The 27341-nt window shown below is 38.3% G+C and overlaps 1 protein-coding gene across 1 annotated transcript in view; it reads left to right on the forward strand.

The window, feature by feature from the left end:
* LOC140171904 (calcium uniporter protein, mitochondrial-like) overlaps positions 1–27341 on the forward strand; it is a 107475-nt gene that overhangs the window by 53035 nt on the left and 27099 nt on the right. The window contains exons 3-4 of the mRNA XM_072195247.1: positions 6011–6181; positions 10504–10608. Of these exons, the coding sequence (XP_072051348.1) occupies positions 6011–6181; positions 10504–10608 (276 nt within the window). The remainder of the gene's footprint in view (positions 1–6010; positions 6182–10503; positions 10609–27341) is intronic.

A 27341-nucleotide genomic window follows, 5' to 3' on the forward strand; every position in this document is an offset into this window, starting at 1 on the left:
ACAATAGCCTCATCCCAATGGCATCGTACAATAACCTCAATTAAGCAATCAAAGTACAAAATATGACCTGAAGTTGCAGAGTATGAGTTTTTGTACCCAAATTTTCAAAGGTCATTCAATGAATGTACAAATGTATTGGGGTTAAGGAACTGTGCCTTGATAGATTAGCATGTTGTGGATCCTAGTGTATGTGTTGGAAGAAAGTTTAGATCCTCTGCAAACCGGTAATCAGATTTTGTGGAACGGAAATTTATTCAATTTAATTTCCCAGTTCGGTCTGGTTATAAAATATCACTCCCTTGTGGAAAATAATGCCGTTACTGCTGTAGGCAATATCCACAAGATTGAAAAAAGGCAGTATATTTTCAGTTTATAATAACTGAAAAAACATTACATAAATCTTATGCAATGTTTTCACTTCGTTGCTGCAACATTTAATGGTTTTGAAATTCTTCGAATTTTTTATAATCATGACATTTTATTTGCATGTAAAATACTACATGTCTGGCTCCTTTAGGCCAAATAACAAAATTAATTTGTTTTGTGTCTGCCTCCCTCCTCACTTTCTCCATATTTTTTTTTTCAATTTTCATATTAAATTTTAAGTTTTTAATACTTTAGTAAAATGTTAATGCTGATTAACAAGTTTATTTGTCAGCATGAATCACTTGCAAGAACTTTATAGGGGTCTAAGCCCTCAAAATCTTAAATAAAAAGGGCCTCTTCGTTTTTTCTGGCAGATGCTAAAAGCTGCTAGCAACATACATTTAACATGAAAATTGCTGTATTTTGTCAATTTAGCAACAACAACAACAAACACCTCCCTCTCGCCTCACTTTTCCCAAAAAGGTGGGGACCTGAAACAATTTTTAAATTTTATGTGGCCTTTAGGTAGTCTATCATATGTGCAGTAACTTGAATTTGTTTTTATAGCATTTTCAATAATAATTGTCTATTTTTATATTACAAGCAATGCATGGGAAATATTAGTATTGAGAGTACCTGAAAATTAGTATTCTGCTGCTGGTTCATAAATGAGTTTAGCACAAAGCCACAATACTGTGAAGTAGGAACTGTTTGTGTGCTGGAATGTTCCAGGAATGTTCCACAAATTTTATGAGTGACATGGATTTGCAATATTTTCATGCTCGCAAGTAAGAAAATGTATCAATTATTAACGTGTCACAAAAAGTATGGTGCATTTCAAATTGGGAATATTTTGTGCAACACAAATTTCTGTGCTTTACAATATATATTTCAGTACATCAGGTTTTGTTATAACCATATATGTGACGTGCCATGTCAAAAGGTGACACTTTTTGGCAGGCTATCAATTTTGGGGTTTTTACACATCTTAAAGATATTTTGCTCCACAATGCCGTTTTCCCCAATGAAATCAGACATTCCTAAGCAAAGATATTGAGTTTGTAAGTTATGCTATTATAAAATTGGAAATTGAGATATCGGCCTTTATAAATATTATTGACAATGTTGAGAGTAGGAATTACCTCGAAAATGTCTCAAAAATACAAGATACCAGTTATATTCCGATCTGAAACTATTAGACAATATTTTAAACATTAATAACATCACAAATTCGTAACAAACCCAAATTGTGAAAAAATCACCCCCGGGCAGATTTTTGGCTATTTCTCCATTTACGATCCTGCCCAAAAGTGTCTCCTTTTGACATGGGATGTCACATTGTATGCATAACTTACTTCAATAAATATTGTAATTGCACAGCACCTGCTCAGTGGTTTGCCAATAAATAATTCTGGTTAAATTGGAAGACATAACCTTAATCTTCCACAAAGGGTGTGTGAATTTCAAATGAGGCTTCCTGAATGGATGACTCCATTTGAAATCTATACCCCCCCCCCCTGTGTAGTAGATTATGGTCATGTATTCCATAGGCTGGGGTGTATGTATTTCAATTGGAATAGTCCCAATTGTAGAAAGTAAATAAATGAAATTAAGAGAACATATTTTATGCAACATGAATATATCATTGCCTCAAATTGTGCTTTATATCCCAGATAAAATTTTGACAACCCTGGATAACCCAAGAAAACTGCCTAATTTGTTGTGAGGGAAGATTATGATGATCTTACATAAAAGCGGCTGGTGAATTTGTTACCAAATCCTTTCAGAGATTTCTCACAAATTTAATGCATTAAAATTCTTTAGCATATCATTACTAGTTAATTTTTACGATTTCCTTCCTTAAAATCAAATCGCATAAACAATCAAATCGCATACATTAATCTAGTATGCACCTGGATGTCAAGCTTTGTTGGGTTATTTTACTTATTCCAGTTGAAATCCATACTCCCACTATGGAGAACACGCAAGGAGTGTGAATTTCAAATGGGGGTTACCTGAATAGATGACTCAATTTGAAATCTACACCATATTTCCATATTATTTGTATGTATTTCAACTGGAATAGCCTAATTTGCATAAATTATCAGTTTATGTAATTATGTGTGTTTTTATAGCCACACTTGATTGTCCTATACCTGTTCCCTGCCTATGTTTGTATTTTTAAAAAGGGAAAGGATATAGGTTCTTAACTACATTTGTAAGTACCACCAGGGCCTAGATTTCGAGGAGAATTACAGAATTGATTCTCGTAATGATTCTTGTAAGATTCGGTTGCCAGAATCAACTTCTCATTGCATCATAGTCACACAATAAGTGCAGTGACTATGATGGATTTTGATTCTCGCAAACCAAGACGAAATCTAGGCCCTAACCACTGAAGTAATGATTACACAATTTTGCTAATTATTTTGAGGGAAGATATGGACAATGTTACAGACCAGTATATGCAGAAGTACTACACATCGCATTTTCACATTTTCTCATTATACTTTGAACTATGTACCTTACATATCAATTAATTATTTATATTGCTTGTTAATGTTTGCATTTTTATGATGATTGGATCAAATAAATCTGAACTCAGACTGAACTAAACAAACAATACGCCAAAAAAAAAATCACATTTTCTGTACTGTACTGTTGGGTATGCCACTACAAACCGTAGAAGTCCATCTACAAGCATAGACGCCTCTAAATGATTGTTTTTATGATGAAAGAGACAAAAGGCAGACACCCTCCACAATAGATGGAATTCTATGGTATCAAAGGTTACTTCTGATGAACAATTAAACATTGAATATGGTAAAGAAACCGGACCCAAAGTACAACACACTGCAATTCCAAACTCAGTTAATGCAACCGGTGTACTGGATGAATTATTTTAAGACATGTTTTGAGCTAATCTACCGGCACATGACACAGTCTACTGGATTTATTAGTGAGAATGAACTGCATCTAGTAATTCTAATTGAACCTGGAGTGGGTATTCTTTGTATGTAATTTAATTAATTAAAAAGTCGTATTGGATATTCATATGGTCCTCAAGTCGTTTAGTGTGGGCGACCCAATTTACAGCCTCACCCCCCCCCTGCTTTAACCCATCATACTGCAGATTTTGGTATAACGGGAAAGCATTTGTCTCATAATTCATGTGTTACAAGTGTTACAAGTCAATGAACCACTCAATTGATAGCGACATCTGTACATACAAAAGTACAAGTTCCTGTTACTCCATCTGTGCGAGACAAAATATTATTACGGTACATGTGCCCCAGGATATCATCTGTGATTATGTCACTCATACATCAACATGGTTCATTGGTTGATTGCCATTCATTATTGTTACCAGCCTTGCTGTTGGAAAAAGATATACTATCAAGCCCCATGTTATGTACTATTGTAAGCAGTAATGTTGAGCTATTGTGTGCTTCATCATGTTATGTACAGTAGTAATGATAAACTACTTTGGACAGTCCTGTGCTATCTACAGTAGATAGCAGTTCTGTTGAACTACTCAAGATAGTCCCTACTATCTAGATATTAGGTAGCAGTAATGTTGGGACAGTTCTATGCTATCTACAGTAGATAGCAGGTATTTTGAACTATTAAGGATAGTTCATAGCTATCTACAGTAGACAGCAGCAATGTCAAACTAGTTGAGGCAGCCACATGCTATCCACAGTAGACAGCAGTGATATTGAACTACTTGAGGCAGTCACATGCTATCTACAGTAGACTAGATAGCAGTAATTTGGACTGTTTAGGACAGTTCATAGCTACCTACAGTAGACAGCAGTAATGTTAAACTACTTGAGGCAGTCACATGCTACCTACAGTTGATAGTGGAAATGTTGAAGGACTACTAAGGACAGTCCCATGCTATCTACAGTAGATAGCAGTGATGTTGAACTACAAGGACAGTCCCAGGCTATCTACAGTAGATAGCAATAATGTTAAACTACTTGAGGCAGTCACATGCTACCTACAGTTGATAGTGTTGATAGTGGAAATGTTGAAGGACTACTTAAAGGACAGTCCCATGCTATCTACAGTAGATAGCAGTGATGTTGAACTACAAGGACAGTCCCAGGCTATCTACAGTGGATAGCAATAATGTTGAACTACTAGGGAGTGTCCTGTACTACTTACAGTAGACAGCAGTTATGTTGCACTATTAAGGTCAGTCCCATAGCTATCTACAGTAGATAACAGTAATGTTGAATACTAAGGACAGTTCTGGGCTATATCATAGCCTACAGTAGATAGCAGTTATTTTGAACTAATAAGGACAGTTCATAGCTATCTACAGTAGATAGCAGTAATGTTGAACTACTAAGTAGCAATAATGTTGAACTACTACTAGGACATAGTCTCGAGATATCAACAATAAATAGCAGTAATGTTACTACTAAGGAAGGACAATCCATAGCTATCTACAGTAGATAGCAGTAATGTTGAACTACTTGGGATCACCCCATGCTATCTACAGTAGAAAGCAGTAATACAGAACTTCTTTGGTTGTGTTGAAACTTCAAACTATATCTAAGAGCATGCATCCTGTCATCATCTGGGTTTTATAATATGGAACATCCGTAGGGATGTTATATTATGTACTTGTGAAAAATAGGTTTCCCTGGAGACATTAGTAAACAAAGAGCAAGATATTTAGTGCTATTTAGATTGCAAAGGTCTTTGACTTATATTACATGTCACAATACTGATCTGAGGGGGAGGATTATGTTTCATGATTGGAAATACTGTGTTATATATAGTAACCAGTCTATCAATTATATAGCCTGAAACCAGAGACTGGTGCAAACAAAGATATTGTATACCGAGAGGAAATTATTCCTTGAAGTAATGAACGTAGAATGAGGCAACATGTGTAATATTTTCTATATTTTATCATGCACAACATAAAAAGAGAGTATTGGTACCCATACAACAGGCAGATACCATATCTTATGATCTCATTTCACTCATGTTACTATTTCAGAGGCCCTGTGTTGTTCATTTTTGGGAACTTTTTTCATTGTTGGCCAACTTGGAGGCAAAGTCTGTGTCAATATTTGTAATTTTTTTAAATATAGCTTTTAGAGGATCAAATGGCAATATCTTGAAATAAATAAATTACATTGCCCTGGCCAAGGCATTAGGGGGCATACCCCTATCATACCTTCCCCTGCTAACCCTGCTACTGAAACTGAACTGAAACCCTAATCCCCCACGTAACAAGTGCAATGCTAATGTTTGTTCTTTTGTATAGTAAAACCCATTTTAGTACCTCTGAAAGTATATGTTAATAAGGTAACTCGGGCTGTCTAGATGTAATTTTACCACTGATAAAACTTTCTTTAGGGATGAAATCAAAACTCGACCGGTGGTTGACCGCTGGTTCCTTGCGGTAGGATGAAATCAAAACTTGACCGGTGGTTGACCGCTGGTTCCGTGCGGTTCCATCCGGTTTCTATTGTTCTAAACAATGGAAACCAGTCGGAACCAGACGGAACCGACGGTCAACCACCTGTCAAGTTTTGATTTTATCTCTTATATAGTGTCACTACCTCTTCTATATACCGTACTTCTTAAATTTTGTTCTCTCTATATTTTTCTTTCTTTACAGATGTACGATGTGAATATCGTCATGGTCTACCGGTATTGCTAGTCCCTCTCCCATCAAGAAAAGAACACTGCCAATTCACATTAAAACCAGTCACAGAGACAGTAGGTGATTTTCTTTCACACCTCAAGAAGGAAGATGGTGGAATCGAAACAGTATCAATATACAGTGAAGGTAAAGTTTCAAAGTGTGATAATTAAATGGTAGCCATTGAGGTTGAACCAAAAAGTACTGAATCATAAATAAAAAAACATAATTAAGAAAAAAAATTGAATTGGACGATGGTATTTTAGCATAAAAAGAGCAACACAAAATAGAAGGGGTGATACTCCCAATAGCTGATTCCCAGAGCCTAGCTCACATAAATGTTCAATGCTACGTGAAGGCTCAGAAAGATTTTCAGGAAATTGACCAACTCCATTCCATTTCGGGCTTTAACTGATAAATACCAGAGCTACGCTATTTGTCCTCAAAGTGGCAATTTTGAGTTGCTACTCTTTTGGTCTAATCTCTAATGGTGCTAGCATTTGTTTTACAGTTACTGAACAAAAAAAATGAAATGCTCTTTATGGTGATGAAAATGGTCTCCAATTGAGTAAATTCTTTATTAAAAAAGTTGACACACCGAAAATGACTAGTTATATCTAGGTTTACACAGTGAAGCAGGTCACTATCAGTAGGACTCAATCAGCAATGACATACTTCCAATTGTAGCTTAGGAAACATACCACCCCAAATAGTGCAAACAATTCTTTATTAGCATTGCTATGATTAATAAAAAAATTGGTTTTAATATTTAGGGGTTTGGTCACAAATTAATCATCATTCAGTGAATGTTCCATAGAACATTGATTTTAATCTCTGTTCAAGTTACATTTAATGAACTCGGCTTAAGATACTTGTTACGATGTCCAAAACTAGGCAATTGTGCTGATAAAAGGAAGCAGCGCACAAGAAAAAATGACGATGCTGTCAATTCATTTTGAGAATGATACAAGCAATTTCCTTCAGGGTACATCGAAGCGGAAGGATGGATGTCCTGTGCTTCCAGCTGTTTTTCGAAAGAGTATCATTGCCATTTAAACAACTTTTAGGGTTAGATTTCATTGATAAGAGAAGTTTTTTGTAGATATTGTTGTAATATAATGAGATGGCATTTAGGCGATGAAATGTGAAACAAAGTAAAAATGTGGCTCTCTTATCATAAGGCAAAAAAAAAAAGTTTGTCTCAAAGCTCACGAGTTGTTTGAAAACAAATGCGAAATTTTTTTGGAAAAAACTATAAAAAATTTTTTTTTAAATAAAAAAAATGTCTGCATTTCTTTTTTTCCAAATCACATGATTTTTCAAACGCGCATGCAAGCTTAACTTTGAGACAAACCTTTTTTATTTGGCCTAATAGCCCCGTTTTATTAAACCAACTATTGTATTAGTGGTAATTTTTGTGTGCAGTTATTTTCGTGAATTAGAGTGAGAGAGACATTTTTTTTTTTTTTATTTTTGCGAGTGCCTAGTCTTGCCCTTTACTTACAATACATTATACATTTTTTGTGAGCTGTTAATTTCGCGGATCCATGGGACTCCATTTGCAAAAATAAAACCCTCGCGAAAATTATCACTTATACAGTAATCGAGGTTGTAGTGCAAGAAAGGCCTATCTGCAATAGCTGCCAGGTGTTATGTGTGTACAATATAGAATGCAGATATGGTCAGATTGTCTATAGGGCAGCTATTGCAAATAGACCTTTTTTGCTCCAAACTCTCAAAATTAAAGGAGGTTGAACGGGCGCTTTGTGATCCACAGCCTCATCCCCCAACTTAGTCCAAATAAGTTGAAACTTTTATACCATTAGAAACCAAGGACTACATAAGGGCTCATATTGAAATACCCTACCACGCTTTTCACACAGAAAGAAGGCAGGATTCCCTCGCTAAGCGCGCCTCAGGAAAGCTCGGTCATAAAAGCGGATGGATTATATGCATCAGTGATACACCCTGCCTTTTGAAGTGGTCCATGACGAATGGGAAGATTTACTCCGCCCACTACAAACATAACGGTCTGGTGACAAGGATTATAATAAAAGTTTATCAAAGACCGGCAATTTTATTGATTGTTGAACTAATTGAACTAATTGGCTCATCGCATAACCCAGGAAAGCGTGCTCCTAATTTAAGTGGCTAATTGCAGTGTTATAATCACACAGGATTTTAACAAAAGAAGGCTAGCACAGGAAAGCTGCAGGATGGCGCACACCTTCCTGTGTAAGGGAATTTCAATATGAGCCCTAATATGGCCTTCTGCCTAAACTTTCGTGCAGATTTGATAGTTTGACAAAAACATCGCCCAATTTGTATTTTTGTCTGCGGACAGACAGAAATTACAACACAGTGGCATATATGGAGCACTGTAATGCATGCAATTATGCTTAATTTGCTAATTTAATAATATCCGAATCAAGTGACATTTTGGAAATAATCTTTTTTCATGGATATCTGTTGAACCATACCCCCATACCCTAAAAAGAGGATATTAAAATCAAGAAATGTGCCTTTAACTCTATTGCAAGAATAACCTTTAAGGTTTGGCATCCCTATAAATAACTGCTGTTTATGCCATAAGTTATCTCGACTTGGACTGAAAAATAGAGGGGTGATAGCCCAAACTGCCCAGAGGTTCATAACAGAGCGCTCTACATTGAGTCAAGTCGAGTAAACAAGAACTCGAGTCACTGTATAATCAGAAAATTGGAAAATCTGAGTCTCTAGTCCTTTCTTTATTGAAAAGTCTAGTCTCGAATCGTGACTCAATACAAGTCTGTGTGTCAAACTTAAGATATTACAAAGCTGCACTGGATTACACTGGATGCCCTTTGAAATACTTTGTATGTATATTGGGAGTATGTTTCAATTTAACCAGTGGCAGTGTGATATATATGTCTCGATTTCAATGGCCTTTGAAATTCCTTGTTAACTCTTTCCACAGGGGTGTCGACTGCAGATGACAGGTTTCAAATTTTGTTTTAAAAATTTAAAAATTTCAGAAATTTACATTTTCATGACCATATTTGGAATCAGGATGAAAAATGCATTAAAATGAGTACAAACAAGCCCAGTATTGGTTCAGTGGTTCTTGGTATTTTGAGAAAATTTCTCAAAACTTTGCCCTTTTTTGTTGAAGCCTATGTGGGCATGCAAAGCATTTAGGGCCTATGGCTATGTTAAGTGTCTACACACAGAAAGTGTTCTCGATTTATCCAGTGGCCATTACTATTTAAGATATTGACTATCTGGAATTGAACGCCCTTTCAAATTCTGATTTGCAGGGCTGATACTTGTGTTGAAAGAATGTTTCAATTTTACTATTGGCCATAAGAGTGAAGTAATTGCTGTGAAGAGTGATTCAATTGAGGCTTATAAAAGAAAATGGAGAAATACAAAATGATATGCCTTTAAAAGATGTTGAAATGTTGTTACAGGAGTACCACACTCCACACAGATAGGGTTGACAAACCTGCGATTTGGTAGCACAATTGGTTGACTTTTGAAGATTTTCCTGTGACTTTGACAATTTCCTGTCCTGTAGAAACCAATGGAAAACAAAAAAATTGGGTGACTTTTCAACATTGGCTCATGTGACTGCCTGTAGTTTGCTGTCCCATAGAAACCAATGGTTAAGAGAAAAAGTGGGTGACTTTTCGATGATTTGATCCACGATTTGGGCTGAAATATGTTGGCAACCCTGCTCACAAACAGCATAGTGAAACTCGGAGAAGTCATCTTATCCTTCCCAGAAGCCTTTGTAACATAATGCATCACTTCATTACAGCAAACGACTTGCCTAATACATTGTACAGGTTTCCTTTGTTTTCATGTTGAGAATAAACTGAGTAAACATGGGCCGATAGTCAAGAAATAAACATTATGTGCTCTGTTCATTGAGGTACATTTCGTCACTATCAACCCATGATGCAGCAAATCAGTACAGAAAATTGAAATGGAAGAAATGCATCGTAGGAAGTGTGAGATATTTTCTCTGGTGAAATCATTGGTTTGTGTTCATATGTTTTTTGCTTGTTTATGGCAAATTGAAAGAGTGATGATGCTATTCAGAAATGAGTTTTTATTGTTGACCTCTGTATCTTCACATTAGGCTGACTGAGAATTTTTTCACACGGACCCTCTCATTTCATGCATTTTAGTTAAAAAAATACCCTTTACCCTTATAGGGAGTGGTGGGTGGGAAAATTTTCCCAATGTTGACTTGTTAGATTAACCATCACTAATGACAATCAAAACACGACCGCGCCCAAGTCCCTCTACGGCGACGCCTATTGTTCACGGGACAAGCATCAACACAACTGCCTAGCAACGACCTGACCTGGAACACCACGGGACAATGGAAGCCCATTTTCTCAGCATGGGTAAGTGAGTTTTACTTTCGCTTTGCATCATAAAACTGTCCTTTCATTTATGTTTTTTTTTATCCTTTCTTTCAGATAATGTGAAAATTGCCAGATCAACAAGCATTGATGTACTTATGCGAAATCCATTCACACTGAAGATCAATGATGACGATTATAGGGTAGACCCACCAGAGTTAGGTAAGATTTTTCAGTTTATCTTAAGGGCCTGTATAGTAGGCTGATGAGTTTGTGGGTGTTTTTCTGCTGCATTGTTGTCATTTTCGCTAAACAATTGCCAAAAATATCCCATTGACATCAAAGCCCCCCTTTGAAACCTCTTCACTGAAATGTTTATGAGCAGAACATTCCAACTGTGTGCACATTAACACATGAAAATGTTTAGCCCCCTTTGAAACCTCTCTTGATGGAAATGTATATGAGCGGAACATCCCAACTGTGTACACATTAACACATGAAAATGTTTAGCCCCCTTTGAAACCTCTGTTCACTGAAATGTATATGAACAGAACATCCCAACTGTGTGCACATCAACACATGAAAATATTTAGCCCTCATTGAAACCTCTCTTGATGGAAATTTATATCAGTGCAACATCCCAACTGTGTACACATTAACACATGAAAATATTTAGCCTCCTTGAAACCCCTCTTCACGGAAATGTATATGAGTGGAACATCCCAACCGTGTACACATTAACACATGAAAATGTTTAGCCCCCTTTGAAACCTCTCTTCACGGAAATGTATATGAACAGAACATCCCAACCGTGTGCATATTAACACATGAAAATGTTTAGCCCCTTTGAAACCTATCTTCACGGAAATGTATATGAGCGGAACATCCCAACTGTGTGCATATTAACACATGAAAATGTTTAGCCTCCTTGAAACCTCTCTTCACGGAAATGTATATGCGCGGAACATCCCAACTGTGTGCACATTCACACATGATAATGTTTAGCCCCCTTTGAAACCTCTCTTCACGGAAATGTATATGCGCGGAACATCCCAACCGTGTACATATTAACACATGAAAATGTTTAGCCCCCTTTGAAACCTCTCTTTACGGAAATGTATATGAGCGGAACATTCCATCTGTGTACACATTAACACATGATGAAAATGTTTAGCACCCTTTGAAACCTCTCTTCACAGAAATGTATATGAGCGGAACATCCCAACTGTGTACACATTAACACATGATAATGTTTAGCACCCTTTGAAACCTCGCTTCACAGAAATGTATATGAGCGGAACATCCCAACTGTGTACACATTAACACATGATAATGTTTAGCACCCTTTGAAACCTCGCTTCACAGAAATGTACATGAGCGGAACATCCCAACTGTGTACACATTAACACATGATAATGTTTAGCCCCCTTTGAAACCTCTCTTCACGGAAATGTATATGAACGGAACATTCTTACTGTGTGCACATTAACACATGAAAATGTTTAGCCCCCTTTGAAACCTCTCTTCACGGAAATGTATATGAGCTGAACATCCCAACTGTGTGCACATTAACACATGAAAATGTTTAGCCCCCTTTGAAACCTCTCTTCACGGAAATGTATATGAGCAGAACATCCCAACTGTGTGCACATCAACACATGAAAATGTTTAGCCCCTTTGAAACCTCTCTCACGGAAATGTATATGAGCGGAACATCCCAACTGTGTGCACATTAACACATGAAAATGTTTAGCCCCCTTTGAAACCTCTCTTCACGGAAATGTATATGAGCAGAACATCCCAACCGTGTACACATTAACACATGAAAATGTTTAGCCCCCTTTGAAACCTCTGTTCACTGAAATGTATATGAACAGAACATCCCAACTGTGTGCACATCAACACATGAAAATATTTAGCCCTCTTTGAAACCTCTCTTGATGGAAATTTATATCAGTGCAACATCCCAACCATGTACACATTAACACATGAAAATATTTAGCCTCCTTGAAACCCCTCTTCACGGAAATGTATATGAGTGGAACATCCCTACCGTGTACATATTAAGACATGAAAATGTTTAGCCTCCTTGAAACCTCTCTTCACGGAAATGTATATGCACGGAACATCCCAACTGTGTGCACATTCACACATGATAATGTTTAGCCCCCTTTGAAACCTCTCTTCACGGAAATGTATATGAGCGGAACATCCCAACCGTGTACATATTAACACATGAAAATGTTTAGCCCCCTTTGAAACCTCTCTTTACGGAAATGTATATGAGCGGAACATTCCATCTGTGTACACATTAACACATGAATATGTTTAGCACCCTTTGAAACCTATCTTCATGGAAATGTATATGAGCGGAACATCCCAACTGTGTACACATTAACACATGATAATGTTTAGCCCCTTTGAAACCTCTCTTCACGGAAATTTATATGAGCGGAACATCCCAACTGTGTGCACATTAATACATGAAAATGTTAAGCCCCCTTTAAAACCTCTCTTCATGGAAATGTATATGAGCAGAACATTCCAACTGTGTGCACATTAACACATGAAAATGTTTAGCCCCCTTTGAAACCTCTCTTGATGGAAATGTATATGAGCGGAACATCCCAACTGTGTACACATTAACACATGAAAATGTTTAGCCCCCTTTGAAACCTCTGTTCACTGAAATGTATATGAACAGAACATCCCAACTGTGTGCACATCAACACATGAAAATATTTAGCCCTCATTGAAACCTCTCTTGATGGAAATTTATATCAGTGCAACATCCCAACTGTGTACACATTAACACATGAAAATATTTAGCCTCCTTGAAACCCCTCTTCACGGAAATGTATATGAGTGGAACATCCCAACCGTGTACACATTAACACATGAAAATGTTTAGCCCCCTTTGAAACCTCTCTTCACGGAAATGTATATGAACAGAACATCCCAACCGTGTGCATATTAACACATGAAAATGTTTAGCCCCTTTGAAACCTATCTTCACGGAAATGTATATGAGCGGAACATCCCAACCGTGTGCATATTAACACATGAAAATGTTTAGCCTCCTTGAAACCTCTCTTCACGGAAATGTATATGCGCGGAACATCCCAACTGTGTGCACATTCACACATGATAATGTTTAGCCCCCTTTGAAACCTCTCTTCACGGAAATGTATATGAGCGGAACATCCCAACCGTGTACATATTAACACATGAAAATGTTTAGCCTCCTTGAAACCTCTCTTCACGGAAATGTATATGCGCGGAACATTCCATCTGTGTACACATTAACACATGATGAAAATGTTTAGCACCCTTTGAAACCTCTCTTCACAGAAATGTATATGAGCGGAACATCCCAACTGTGTACACATTAACACATGATAATGTTTAGCACCCTTTGAAACCTCGCTTCACAGAAATGTATATGAGCGGAACATCCCAACTGTGTACACATTAACACATGATAATGTTTAGCACCCTTTGAAACCTCGCTTCACAGAAATGTATATGAGCGGAACATCCCAACTGTGTACACATTAACACATGATAATGTTTAGCCCCCTTTGAAACCTCTCTTCACGGAAATGTATATGAACGGAACATTCTTACTGTGTGCACATTAACACATGAAAATGTTTAGCCCCCTTTGAAACCTCTCTTCACGGAAATGTATATGAGCGGAACATCCCAACTGTGTGCACATTAACACATGAAAATGTTTAGCCCCCTTTGAAACCTCTCTTCACGGAAATGTATATGAGCAGAACATCCCAACTGTGTGCACATCAACACATGAAAATGTTTAGCCCCCTTTGAAACCTCTCTTCACGGAAATGTATATGAGCGGAACATCCCAACTGTGTGCACATTAACACATGAAAATGTTTAGCCCCCTTTGAAACCTCTCTTCACGGAAATGTATATGAGCAGAACATCCCAACCGTGTACACATTAACACATGAAAATGTTTAGCCCCCTTTGAAACCTCTGTTCACTGAAATGTATATGAACAGAACATCCCAACTGTGTGCACATCAACACATGAAAATATTTAGCCCTCTTTGAAACCTCTCTTGATGGAAATTTATATCAGTGCAACATCCCAACCGTGTACACATTAACACATGAAAATATTTAGCCTCCTTGAAACCCCTCTTCACGGAAATGTATATGAGTGGAACATCCCAACCGTGTACATATTAAGACATGAAAATGTTTAGCCTCCTTGAAACCTCTCTTCACGGAAATGTATATGCACGGAACATCCCAACTGTGTGCACATTCACACATGATAATGTTTAGCCCCTTTGAAACCTCTCTTCACGGAAATGTATATGAGCGGAACATCCCAACCGTGTACATATTAACACATGAAAATGTTTAGCCCCCTTTGAAACCTCTCTTTACGGAAATGTATATGAGCGGAACATTCCATCTGTGTACACATTAACACATGAAAATGTTTAGCACCCTTTGAAACCTATCTTCATGGAAATGTATATGAGCGGAACATCCCAACTGTGTACACATTAACACATGATAATGTTTAGCCCCCTTTGAAACCTCTCTTCACGGAAATGTATATGAATGGAACATTCCATCTGTGTATACATTAACACATGAAAATGTTTAGCACCCTTTGAAACCTCGCTTCACAGAAATGTATATGAGCTGAACATCCTAATTGTGTACACATTAACACATGAAAATGTTTAGCTCCCTTTGAAACCTCTCTTCACTGAAATGTATATGAGCGGAACATCCCAACTGTGTACACATTAACACATGAAAATGTTTAGCCCCCTTGAAACCTCTCTTCAAGGAAATGTATATGAGCGGAACATCCCAACTGTGTACACATTAACACATGATAATGTTTAGCACCCTTTGAAACCTCTCTTCACGGAAATGTATATGAGCGGAACATCCCAACTGTGTACACATTAACACATGATAATGTTTAGCCCCCTTTGAAACCTCGCTTCACAGAAATGTATATGAGCGGAACATCCCAACCGTGTACACATTAACACATGAAAATGTTTAGCCCCCTTTGAAACCTCTCTTCTTCACAGAAATGTATATGAGCAGAACATCCCAACTGTGTACACATTCACACATGATAATGTTTAGCCCCATTTGAAACCTCTCTTCACGGAAATGTATATGAGCGGAATATCCCAACTGTGTACACATTAACACATGATAATGTTTAGCACCCTTTGAAACCTCGCTTCACAGAAATGTATATGAGCGGAACATCCCAACTGTGCACACATTAACACATGATAATGTTTAGCCCCCATTTAAACCTCGCTTCACAGAAATGTATATGAGCGGAACATCCCAACCGTGTACACATTAACACATGAAAATGTTTAGCCCCCTTTGAAACCTCTCTTCACAGAAATGTATATGAGCGGAACATCCCAACTGTGTACACATTAACACATGATAATGTTTTAGCCCCTTTGAAACCTCTGTTCACGGAAATGTATATGAGCGGAACATCCCAACCGTGTACATATTAACACATGAAAATGTTTAGCCCCCTTTGAAACCTCTCTTCACGGAAATGTATATGAGCAGAACATCCCAACTGTGTACACATTCACACATGATAATGTTTAGCCCCATTTGAAACCTCTCTTCACAGAAATGTATATGAGCGGAACATCCCAACTGTGTACACATTAACACATGAAAATGTTTAGCCCCCTTTGAAACCTCTCTTCACAGAAATGTATATGAGCGGAACATCCCAACTGTGTACACATTAACACATGATAATGTTTAGCACCCTTTGAAACTTCGCTTCACAGAAATGTATATGAGCGGAACATCCCAACTGTGTGCACATTAACACATGATAATGTTTAGCCCCCTTTGAAACCTATCTTCATGGAAATGTATATGAGCAGAACATCCCAACTGTGTACACATTAACACATGATAATGTTTAGCCCCCTTTGAAACCTCTCTTCACGGAAATGTATATGAACAGAACATTCTTACTGTGTGCACATTAACACATGAAAATGTTTAGCCCCTTTGAAACCTCTCTTCACGGAAATGTATATGAGCGGAACATCCCAACTGTGCATATTAATACATGAAAATGTTTAGCCCCTTTGAAACCTCTCTTCACGGAAATGTATATGAGCAGAACATCCCAACTGTGTGCACATTAACACATGAAAATGTTTAGCACCCTTTGAAACCTCTCTTCAAGGAAATGTATATGAACGGAACATCCCAACTGTGTGCATATTAACACATGAATATGTTAAGCCCCTTTTGAAACCTCTTCACGGAAATGTATATGAGCGGAACATCCCAACTGTGTACACATTAACACATGAAAATGTTTAGCCCCCTTTGAAACCTGTCTTCACGGAAATGTATATGAGCGGAACATCCCAACTGTGTGCACATTAACACATGAAAATGTTTAGCCCCCTTTGAAACCTCTCTTCACGGAAATGTATATGAGCGGAACATCCCAACTGTACACATTAACACATGATAATGTTTAGCACCCTTTGAAACCTCTCTTCACGGAAATGTATATGAGCGGAACATCCCAACTGTGCACATTAACACATGATAATGTTTAGCACCATTTGAAACCTCTCTTCACGGAAATTTATATGAGCGGAACATCCCAACTGTGTGCACATTAATACATGAAAATGTTAAGCCCCCTTTAAAACCTCTCTTCATGGAAATGTATATGAGCGGAACATCCCAACTGTGTGCACATTAACACATGATAATGTTTAGCCCCCTTTGAAACCTCTACACGGAAATGTATATGAGCGGAACATCCCACTGTGTACACATTAACACATGATAATGTTTAGCACCCTTTGAAACCTCTCTTCACGGAAATGTATATGAGCGGAACATCCCAACTGTGTGCACATTAACACATGAAAATGTTTAGCCCCCTTTGAAACCTCGCTTCATGGAAATGTATATGAGCTGAACATCCCGCTGTGTACACACTAACACATGAAAATGTTTAGCCCCCTTTGAAAGCTCTCTTCACGGAAATGTATATGAGCGGAACATCCCAACTGTGTACACATTAACACATGATAATGTTTAGCACCCTTTGAAACCTCTCTTCACGGAAATGTATATGAGCGGAACATCCCACTGTGTACACATTAACACATGGTGTGTATAAATAGCTTCCTCTCACCTCAATGTGCCTCACCTCTCAGACAGCCAATTTCACTCTAGTATGTGGAAACACTTAAAGGTGTGCCGGCATGTATTAAAGGTAGATGGTCCAATTGTAACATTTAATGCTTTCTACCTCACATTGAGGCAATCGCTCAAATATTCTTGTTCTACTTTGAGTTAAAATGCTCTGGCAGTTTGGATTCTATTTAAGCAAAAATGTGTATCATAGTAACCTGTAGAACAATACATGACTGCTGATGAGGTTGTGTACCATCAAAACGATGGTTTATGATCATACTGCCTAGACGAAACATATTTCAGGCCTAATATTTCGCTGGAGTTCCATGTATGATAAATATATATGAGCTATGAAATCATTGAAATGTGACCCGATCTGGTCTGATCAGGCTTAAAAATAAAAGCCAGTTCCACCTAAAAACAATTATCATTCCCAAACTTATCAGGCTAAGAATACGGACATACTATGCATGGTGTATACAATGTACTAGACACCATATGCCTGCTTTTATGTCAACTATACTTTACCAAATAGCAGTGGATGCTTAGTTTTGGTTTAATCCAAATCTGTCCTCGGGGAAATTATCTTCCAGGGGTGACATAAAAATGGTTTGCTGGATAGAGCTTATCTCTGTGTGCGAGTGCAAGAAAGACGTATGTGTGATAGCTGCTATTCATCATTTACAGTTTGTGGCACTATTAAAGAGGATTGAGCACCACCAGAACAGTTCTTCTGGGGTGAACCAAACCTGCCTGGTTATCAAATTAATCAGTGACAAGTTATCTCTGAATTTGAGAGGTGCTAATTGATGCAATAACATTAAAACATCAATTAGCACCTGTCAAATTCAGAGATAGCATTTTCACTGATTAATTTGATAACCAGACAGGTTTGGATTACCCCAAAAGAACTCTCTGGCGGGGCTTCCTCTTTAAGGTGTGAAGTTTGAGGGTAGTGGAACAGGAGATTCTTCTGGGAGCAACTTTAATCACATCATGAATGAATTTTTCAAAATTCAATGCTTCACGAGGTAACAAAAAGTAACAGTAAGTCAAGTTTTTGGATTCTTCTGCAAAAAGGAATTTCGAAGTTAACTCTGTGGTCCCTACTGCATTTCTTACAGAATCCCTGATTGGGTAATTATACGATGTCATCATCTGAGTAACCAATCATAACAGAGCTTTTAGATCTGTTATCAATTTTAAGCTTTAATCCCTTCAGTCCTACCGACCATTCTTACCATGTCTTTGATTGGCTCAATAGATGATATATCCCACTTTGTAACCAATCAAAATAGTTCTTAGAAGCTGATAATTCGGCTGGTGGGGTTCACACGAGGCAGCCATTGCAGTTACTTTATAAATTGCACTAACAGTAACACAATAATCTGTTACTGTGGGTAGATATATAGAATTACCTTGCACATTGGCTACACTGTATACCCATGTTTTGATAAGCTCTTGTTGGCCTCCATAAAAAGCCAATTATGAACGATATCAGCTTTAAACAATTTTTCATAGTTCCTTCAATGACCAGTAAAGACTTTTAGTATGATATTGAATGATCGATATCAAACATCTTCCACATTGCAAGTGTTAACCCCATGAGAACTACCTGCCTATTGGTCAAAAAGAAGTTTTCATTATCAATTAGACCAATCAGCAACATTGTAAGAATAATTTCACCACACAAAAAAATTGGGATGAATTATTTGCAAAGCACCATTCTGATTGGTGATTAAAATGAAGATATCATGTAATTGACCAATCAGAAGCAATGTTAGATCGACAGGTAGTGCTCAGAGGGTTAATGTACCTGCAATGAGTGGAACGTGTTTGCAATATATAATAGGTTTGTTCTGTCCTACATCCGTGTAGTGAGATGTACAGGCAAGTTTTACTTCATGGAGATGAAATAAAGAGGACTTTCAACCCTATTCTTGGTAGTCTATGTTATTGGGCTCTATTTAACACTTCCTTTACTCACTGGGCAGGGTTGTAGCTAGGATATTTTTAGTGCTGGGTGGCATTTGATGAAAATCTTGCGTATTTGGCAATTTTCTGCAAAAAAATAGACCAAATTCTTGCCTAATCCAATAAAATGGTGCAATTTTGGCCTCTGAGTGGTGGGCTCCAATGCCAAAATATATAAATTGCAGCTGAGTGCATGGTGGGCTCCAAAATTGAGTGGTGGGCTCTGCCGCCCACCACTGCCCACTGTAGCTTCATCCCTGTCACTGGGCTTAATGCGACAACAGGAAAATCCTTCTCCTTGCTCAACACAGCGCATAAATGCACCAATGGCATAAGCCTATGGCAGACATCTTGGATATATGAGTGATGGAAAATATACTACGATTACTTCATAAACATTTCAAATGATTATTCTTCATTCCTCATTTAAATTCACCTTTACCAGGCATGAGAATTTTCAGGCTTTGCCTGAATTCAGGCAGTTTTGATGTCCAAATTTACACATTTTTTCAGCCTGTTTTGGGCCTTTTAAGGCTGAATTCACACACTTTTTCAGGCAGTTTTCAAAAAAGCCATTCTCATGCCTGCCTTTACTGCATGTCCAAGATGGCCGGTTGTGGCACAGTTACCATCAAGGATGCGCAGGAATCCCATTTATTGGGGTTGAGGAGATTGAAGAATTATGCCCCACTAGTTGGACTACTGCTGCTGCTCTGATCAGAGGAAAGTTGGTTATCAAAATATGCTTGCATCAGCTCCAGTATATTGCATATTGTTTAAACGAAAATTGTTTGCACTAAATTAATTTTCACTTATTTTTAACGCTTACAACTTAACTTGAAGATTAAAAAAAAAAGTGAAAATAAGTGTTAACCCCCTTAGCACTACCTGCCGCTCTAACATTGCCTCTGATTGGTCAATTACATTATATCATCACTTTATTCACCAATCAGAATGGAGCTTTGCAAATAATTCACCCCAATTTTTTTGCATGGTGAAATTATTCTAAAATATTGCTGATTGGTCCAATTGATAATGAAAACTCCTTTTTGGCCAATCAGCAGGTAGTTCTCATTGGGTTAAAGTTTGAAGGAGGAGAGCATAAATAAAATGTATTCATCTGATGAATAAGCCAATAAATTGCTTTAAGAATATATTGGAGTGTTGTAATATTTATGTGGATGTCAAGTTTTCCCTCAACCTGGTGGATTCTTTGCTCCATTGAGGTTCATCAATTGAGTTATATCAACCTTTCTTTCATCAGGTTGAATTGTTGAAGCTTAATTGGACCTGTCGCTTTGTGGCAAAATATTATAGCAAGTTTCAAAAGAAAGCTTATTGTCTATTTGGTAAACAATACACAGACAGACATCTACTCACCACATTTTGTCTTGTCTGTTAACCCCATGAGCATTACCTGCCGATCTAACATTGCCTCTGATTGGTCAATTACATGATATCTTCACTTTAAACACCAATCAGGCTGGAGCTTTGCAAATAATTCACCCCAATTTTTTTGTGTGGTGAAATTATTCTAACAATGTTGCTGATTGGTCCAATTGATAATGAAAACTTTTTTTGACCAATAGGCAGGTAGTTCTCATCACATCCCTGTTCTCATGGTTAAACAAAAAGTAAAAAGTAAAGTAGAATTATCAAGTGTATGATGGTTCAGTGCACATTCCATTATTTTTTTCTGTCAAATTAGAAGCTGTAAGAGCCCATTTTCATGAACTCCCAGTACAATTTTGTTCCATCTATTTGGGCAGTATTAAACTCTTGTTTACTTCATACCCTTCAGCTTATTCTTTAAATTAGATTTTGTGGTCAGACAAATCACTCCCGAGACTACAAGTCTATGATGTGTATAGGATATATATATCCTGATAATCCCTACTGAAATTGTGTGTATGATCCTCTCTATTTCGCAAATTGACTTTTAACGCCTTTGAGCCTTGGTGGATCTTGTCAGCTCTAAACAGTATTTTTTTAAGGAAACCTTTAAAGGAATGAGATCAGATAGCAATAACAATTTAAATTGCAATGACTTCCTATAACTTAAAGGTCCTTGACCCGATCGACAGCCTTTTCCCCCCATTTTGCTTTATCAACAATTTTGGTATCAGAAGAAAGCTCATATTTTTCCCAGTAAAATTAAATGCACAAGATATGGTGTGATGGTGTGAACAAATACCGTATTGTTTGTAATAAACGCTCCCCCTCTAATAAACGCCCCCCTCCAATTTTTCTGTGAAAAATTGACAAAAATGCTAACATTTCCATGACATATCGTGTAGGTAAGCTTAAAACTTGCATCAGTCATGTCAGTCACGATCGCTAAATTGAATGGACAAAACCTATTATGACTCAACTCCCATCCATTTCATTGCTTAATTATGGTAGAATTTCACTAATTCCATGCACTTACAGGTGTAATTTTGTTGTATTCCCCACGAAAATATCATTTTCCGTGGGCGCCGCCATCATGTATAGTGTGAATCCCTCCTTTTAACAGGAGCACCATCGGGAAATTGAACACGATTTTAAAGCTTTTTTCACTGACAATTCACTTGCAATAAACGCCCCCCTTTTGGAAAAATGCAACGCCCCCGGCGTTTATTACAAACAATACGGTATGTAGTTTGTGGTTACCATCCTATGAGGCTTTGCCATACACGCTTTTGCTTCTTATAGCAAAACCGCTGGAGCAATACAATTCAAATTTGGGAACATATTGTTATGGTAGGCCTCAATGTAAGATATAGAAAACAGAACATGAAATATTGGACCACGCCCTTTTTAATAATAATTAATATAACACCCTCTATCTAAAACATGATTGTGAAATGTTGGGGAGGGTATGAAGTTGCTGTTCTAATTCTTGTTAGTTGAGAATCGCTAAACACGTGTGCAGTAGATACAGATCACATAAATATAGTTCAAATTGGGTTTGGAAATAAATATAATACTGGAAGTTACTTTTTGTAACTTTGCTACGTTGCGTTTGGAATCACTAGACTTCATCAGGCAGCTGACCCACTGAACTGGTCGCGAGATAGACGGCTAGGTATTGTCTTGATAGCCCTGTCCCATGCATGAGATAAATTAAATTATAGCAGAGTCCCCCTCTCTTGTTTAGTGATTGTTGCTCAATGTGCTCCCAGATATGGCTTCTTTAAAAGCATCTCCTATGCCACTGTTCCCTGTTCCTCCTGATCCAGAATAATGACTTCATTCCTTATCATCTGTAAGCAAGAGAGAAACTCTGCTCAGGGGAATTTAGGGGTGCCCCAGTGCACGCCCCTAATTTTAAAAGCAGCACCGCGCCCCTCTAATTTTTGCAGAGTGGGGCCTGACTTTGTGTGCCCCCTATTGAAAATTCCTGGATCAGCCCTGCTGCTTTAACATATCTCATGCATGGGACTAGGCCATCAAGACGATGTATACTTGATCACATGACCAGTCCAGAGTCGGAAGTCATATGACAGTGTAATAAACACATTCACATGTTTGGCTCATACATGCAATGAGTTTCTTCCATGTGACTTTTATTACCAAAGGGCATTGTCCCGTCTTTTTGATCACCTTGTTGTTATGTAGACTCTTTGAATCCTTTAGGAGTTGTTTGTCTTACTGGTATAGGCATTATAGACTTCATTTGAGATGGTGTCAGAGTGAGATGTATGACCTAGATATGAAAAGAGGAGCTTGAACTGATGGTATGGATCGAAGTCAGACAAGGCACAGTTACATCCTCATGTGGGTATGATTTCTAGATTGAAAAGGTTCACAAGGACTTTATACATTGATGTTGCCAGGGGTTTTTCAGATGGGGAGGGGTGAGGCAACTTTCAAGGGGATAACAAAAACAAAAAATTTGAGTTGTGTTTGTCAATTTTTATGATAAAAATACTGTTTAATAATACAGAAATAAAGGTATATTACCAAGGCATGAACCCCCTATATCCCTCCAAACATCGTAATAGTCGGCCTATTATCGTGAGAATATGCCAATCAGAGCATATTGATCGCGACATTGAACACTTTATTGTGACATTCATAAACTCCGCGTATCACGCCGTATGTGCATCCCAATTAAATTGCTCGTTAGATGATATACACTCACCGGCGCGGAGGTTATTGATATCCATCAATGACCTCCGCGTATGCTTACGCGATACAATGACTTCCGCATAGTGCGCATATGTTGCGCCGGAACTCTACACGCGCACACAACTACCATATTTGCACATGGCGTGATTAGCAGTGCTGTAATTGGTAAGTCCGTTTTAGCCTGTTCGACTTTTGAAGGCGAAATATAAGTTTTGATAAAATTGTTTATTTCAACAAATTTGGAGAATATAGTCTTGAGATTTGGTTGAGTGATGAGTTTAAAGTGACGGTTATGAATTGGTTAATAACTTTGCATCAGTTATATATCGGGCATTGTGAAAATCTAAACATTTTTTTGGACCTCGGAATATCCCTCGGGGCTGCGCCTCGGGATATTCCTCGGTTCAAAGGCAAAATGTTTAGATTTTTCACAATGCCTCCTAATAACTAATGCGAGTTATTAACCTATAATTAATATCATTGTTTATACATTTTAAGCTTTATTCATGACACAGATTTATAAATTTTGCAACACGGAAAGTGGATTTTAGAAAACGGTAAACTTCGGACTCTAGGTTAGGGTTAGGGTTAGGATTAGCTTACACGAAATAATTACATGAAGGATCAACCCAAAAAGGCCTAAAAATCTTACATATCAGAGTGGTCAACATGGGGGAGGGAGTGTGAATTTCAAATTGGGCTACCTGAATGGATGACTCCATTTGAAATTCACACTCCCTACATGGAAGTGTAAAGCTGTATAAGGTCATATCTTCCATAGGGGATGTATGAATTTCAACTCGAATAACACAATTCAGAACTGGTGATAAGGAACATGTTAACTGTGTTATCCATTTCTTCCCTTGATAGTCGATGTTATGCTTTAAAGGTTACTGTCCGACTTCTATAGTGTTACAAATGTATGTAGGCAATAGGGGCATGCAGCTAGGCGGCCTAGCTTGGCAGGTAGCTGATCAGTTGCCTGTCTAGCTTAGACAGCTCTGGTTACAAGTAGTCCCACTTAGACAGTGACCTTTAATGAAGATGCTCTTTTTCACAGTTCGTCTGTGCTCGATATATATGCTAGTAGCTGAGAGTGATGCTTTAACCCTAACAGGACCAAGTACTACTTGATATATGCACTGTTCGTGTGTGCATCCCACGTGGTGTGATGAGGCAATTGCCCTAAATGATATATAGGCACGGTTTCGCTGGCTAGCGAAGCCCAAGACCCGTGGCAAGGTGTCGCCGACCCAGTGCTTGGCATGCGAGGGGTCTCGGGTTCGAATCCCACCCAGAGCAAACAACTTCTTTCTTTCTTTTCTCTCTTTATTCCTTCCTTCTTTCCCTTCCCATCGCGAAAAAGCCCTGAGGGGGTTAGGGTCGGTCACTTATGAAGCATATTCATCTTAATCTTCTTCATCTTCATCATTTATTATTATCAGTATTATTATCATTATCATAATCATTTATATGTGGTGTAATGACTTAATTAACAGTTAAACCTTTCTCGTTACCCAAAGGCTAGAGCAAATAGTGTACCGTCCAAAAAGGATTGTCAAGATGCAAGTCTTAATACGAAATGGCATATCCTGAAAGACGTAAAAGTTTGTCAAAATTGGCCTACTTGGGCCAACTTGGCGTAGACCGGGGATGGGGGTAGTGCGAGCCATTTACCCTCTCCTATTATGGGTTGTTGTCGAGTTCCTACGGGAAGATCATTTAAAACAAACAAACAAGGAAGAAGAAAAAACAGAACTAACTATACATTGTGCTCACAGAGCATGGCCCTTAGCCAGTGATGTTGATCTTTTTATGACCTTTGACCTAGAGTTGTTTGTGTGACATTTGTGCCACCAGCCTATGGTTCATGGTGGTGACAACATTGTACTACATGTATGTAATTTGCGGAAGCAGCAGCATTTTGAAAGTATTTGACATGACCTTTGTGCCAGACATTTTCATGTGACATTTGTGGCACCCCCCCCCATGATCCTAGTAACCAAATTTGGTCAAAATTGACAAACACATTTGGCTACGATGGCTCATTATATGATTGGTAGAAGAAAGAAAGAATCAGAACCTAACAGAAAGAGACCCTTAGCCAAATGCTATTTGGCTGAAGTAATAAACCATAATGTTTTCCTCACCACAGCACAGCCTAGACCTAATACATAAGCTCTGACAGGGCATGGACATGTCACAGACAGATAAAACAAACTGACAGTATGCATTCAATCTCTGTTGTCAGATTTACAATTGGCAAAACCTAATACTTTGAAGCATGCAAGATAATAAACAGTACACTCCCACCCGCTATCCCAATAATCTTCTCACTGTCCAAAGATTACTGCCCACTGTCCAGTTGATCGCCTTTGGGTGGCTAGATCGGTCAGTCCGATTTGCAGGTGGATGGATGGACATCCCCAGTGGACAATGCATATTGGCTTTCTTAGTCTGTCACTTAGTACAGAGATGAGCTAGTTGATAAATAAGATGGGTAATAAGGCAGTAGGCATGTCCATACAGAGGGCTTTTTGCTTAAGCCACAGTTCTTTGGCAAAACCTTGAGGAAATCCGCCAGTGGCGTAGCGTGGGTCATCAGATTGGGCGGGGGCACCGACCCACCGACCATGATTGGGGGGCACCAGGTCTGATGGGGGGGCACAAGCCATTTTTGGCAATTTTCCTATGGGATTTTCTAAATTTTGCAATCAATTAGGGGGTACGTGCTACCCCCTGTGCCCCTAGGACGCTACGCCACTGAAATCAGCCATATGAACAGCCTTGAGGATTCCAGTCCCTAAGTTTGTCCCCCAATTTATCCCCAAGACATTTAGTGATTGCAAGAATTCCCAAAGTGGGCCGCAAGTGGTCCTCGAAAGCGACTTCTCGAGTACTGATCTTAACCTGTGACCTTGGTTGAATTATTTTTAGTATGGTGCAATTCGGCACGCCACTAGATAGGTCACAGTAAGCTTCTCGTTGTAATTCCATTTAGCTTATCGTCATCAGGCTTCTCAAGTCATGACGATTCCAGTCTTCAGTAGAGACATGTAGACACGCCGGGCGGGGGGGGGGGGTCATTGGGTGAGAGCATGATTTTTGGCATTTGGAGAGAGCAAAATGTAAAAATAAGGGGTCTTCGGGTGACTGAGCATGTGTTCGTAAACAAATATGGGGTCTTTGGGTGACAGCGACGCTGAAAAAGAGGGTCTTAACATCCCTACGTATGCGTCACCTCCAAAGGGAGTGCCTCCACAGGTCCACGCAATGTGAGATTGACTTAGGAATCGCAATTCTTGAGTATGCCAATCCTCGAGATTTCTACGATCATCTGAACATGTCTACTGTAGAGGAAAAGATCAATGATTCTCTTGAGAGGAGGTTTTAAGATGAGACATTTGTAATTGCAAGGTAGCTGTTGACAATGACAGATGCGTGATTAATTACAGTCTGGCGGGCGGCAAATTTTGATGAGGATTTTTTGCTTTTGAACAGCCGATTAAGGAGTGAAATGTTGAGTGGAGTGGATTAACCCACAACAAATTTGGTCCGTCATTAACCCCATGAGAACTACCAGCCGATTGGCCAAAAAAGAAGTTTCCATTATCAATTGGACCAATCAGCAACATTGTTAG

Source organism: Amphiura filiformis, chromosome 15 (genome assembly GCF_039555335.1).
Source record: "Amphiura filiformis chromosome 15, Afil_fr2py, whole genome shotgun sequence".
Classification (NCBI taxonomy): Eukaryota; Metazoa; Echinodermata; class Ophiuroidea; order Amphilepidida; family Amphiuridae; genus Amphiura; species Amphiura filiformis.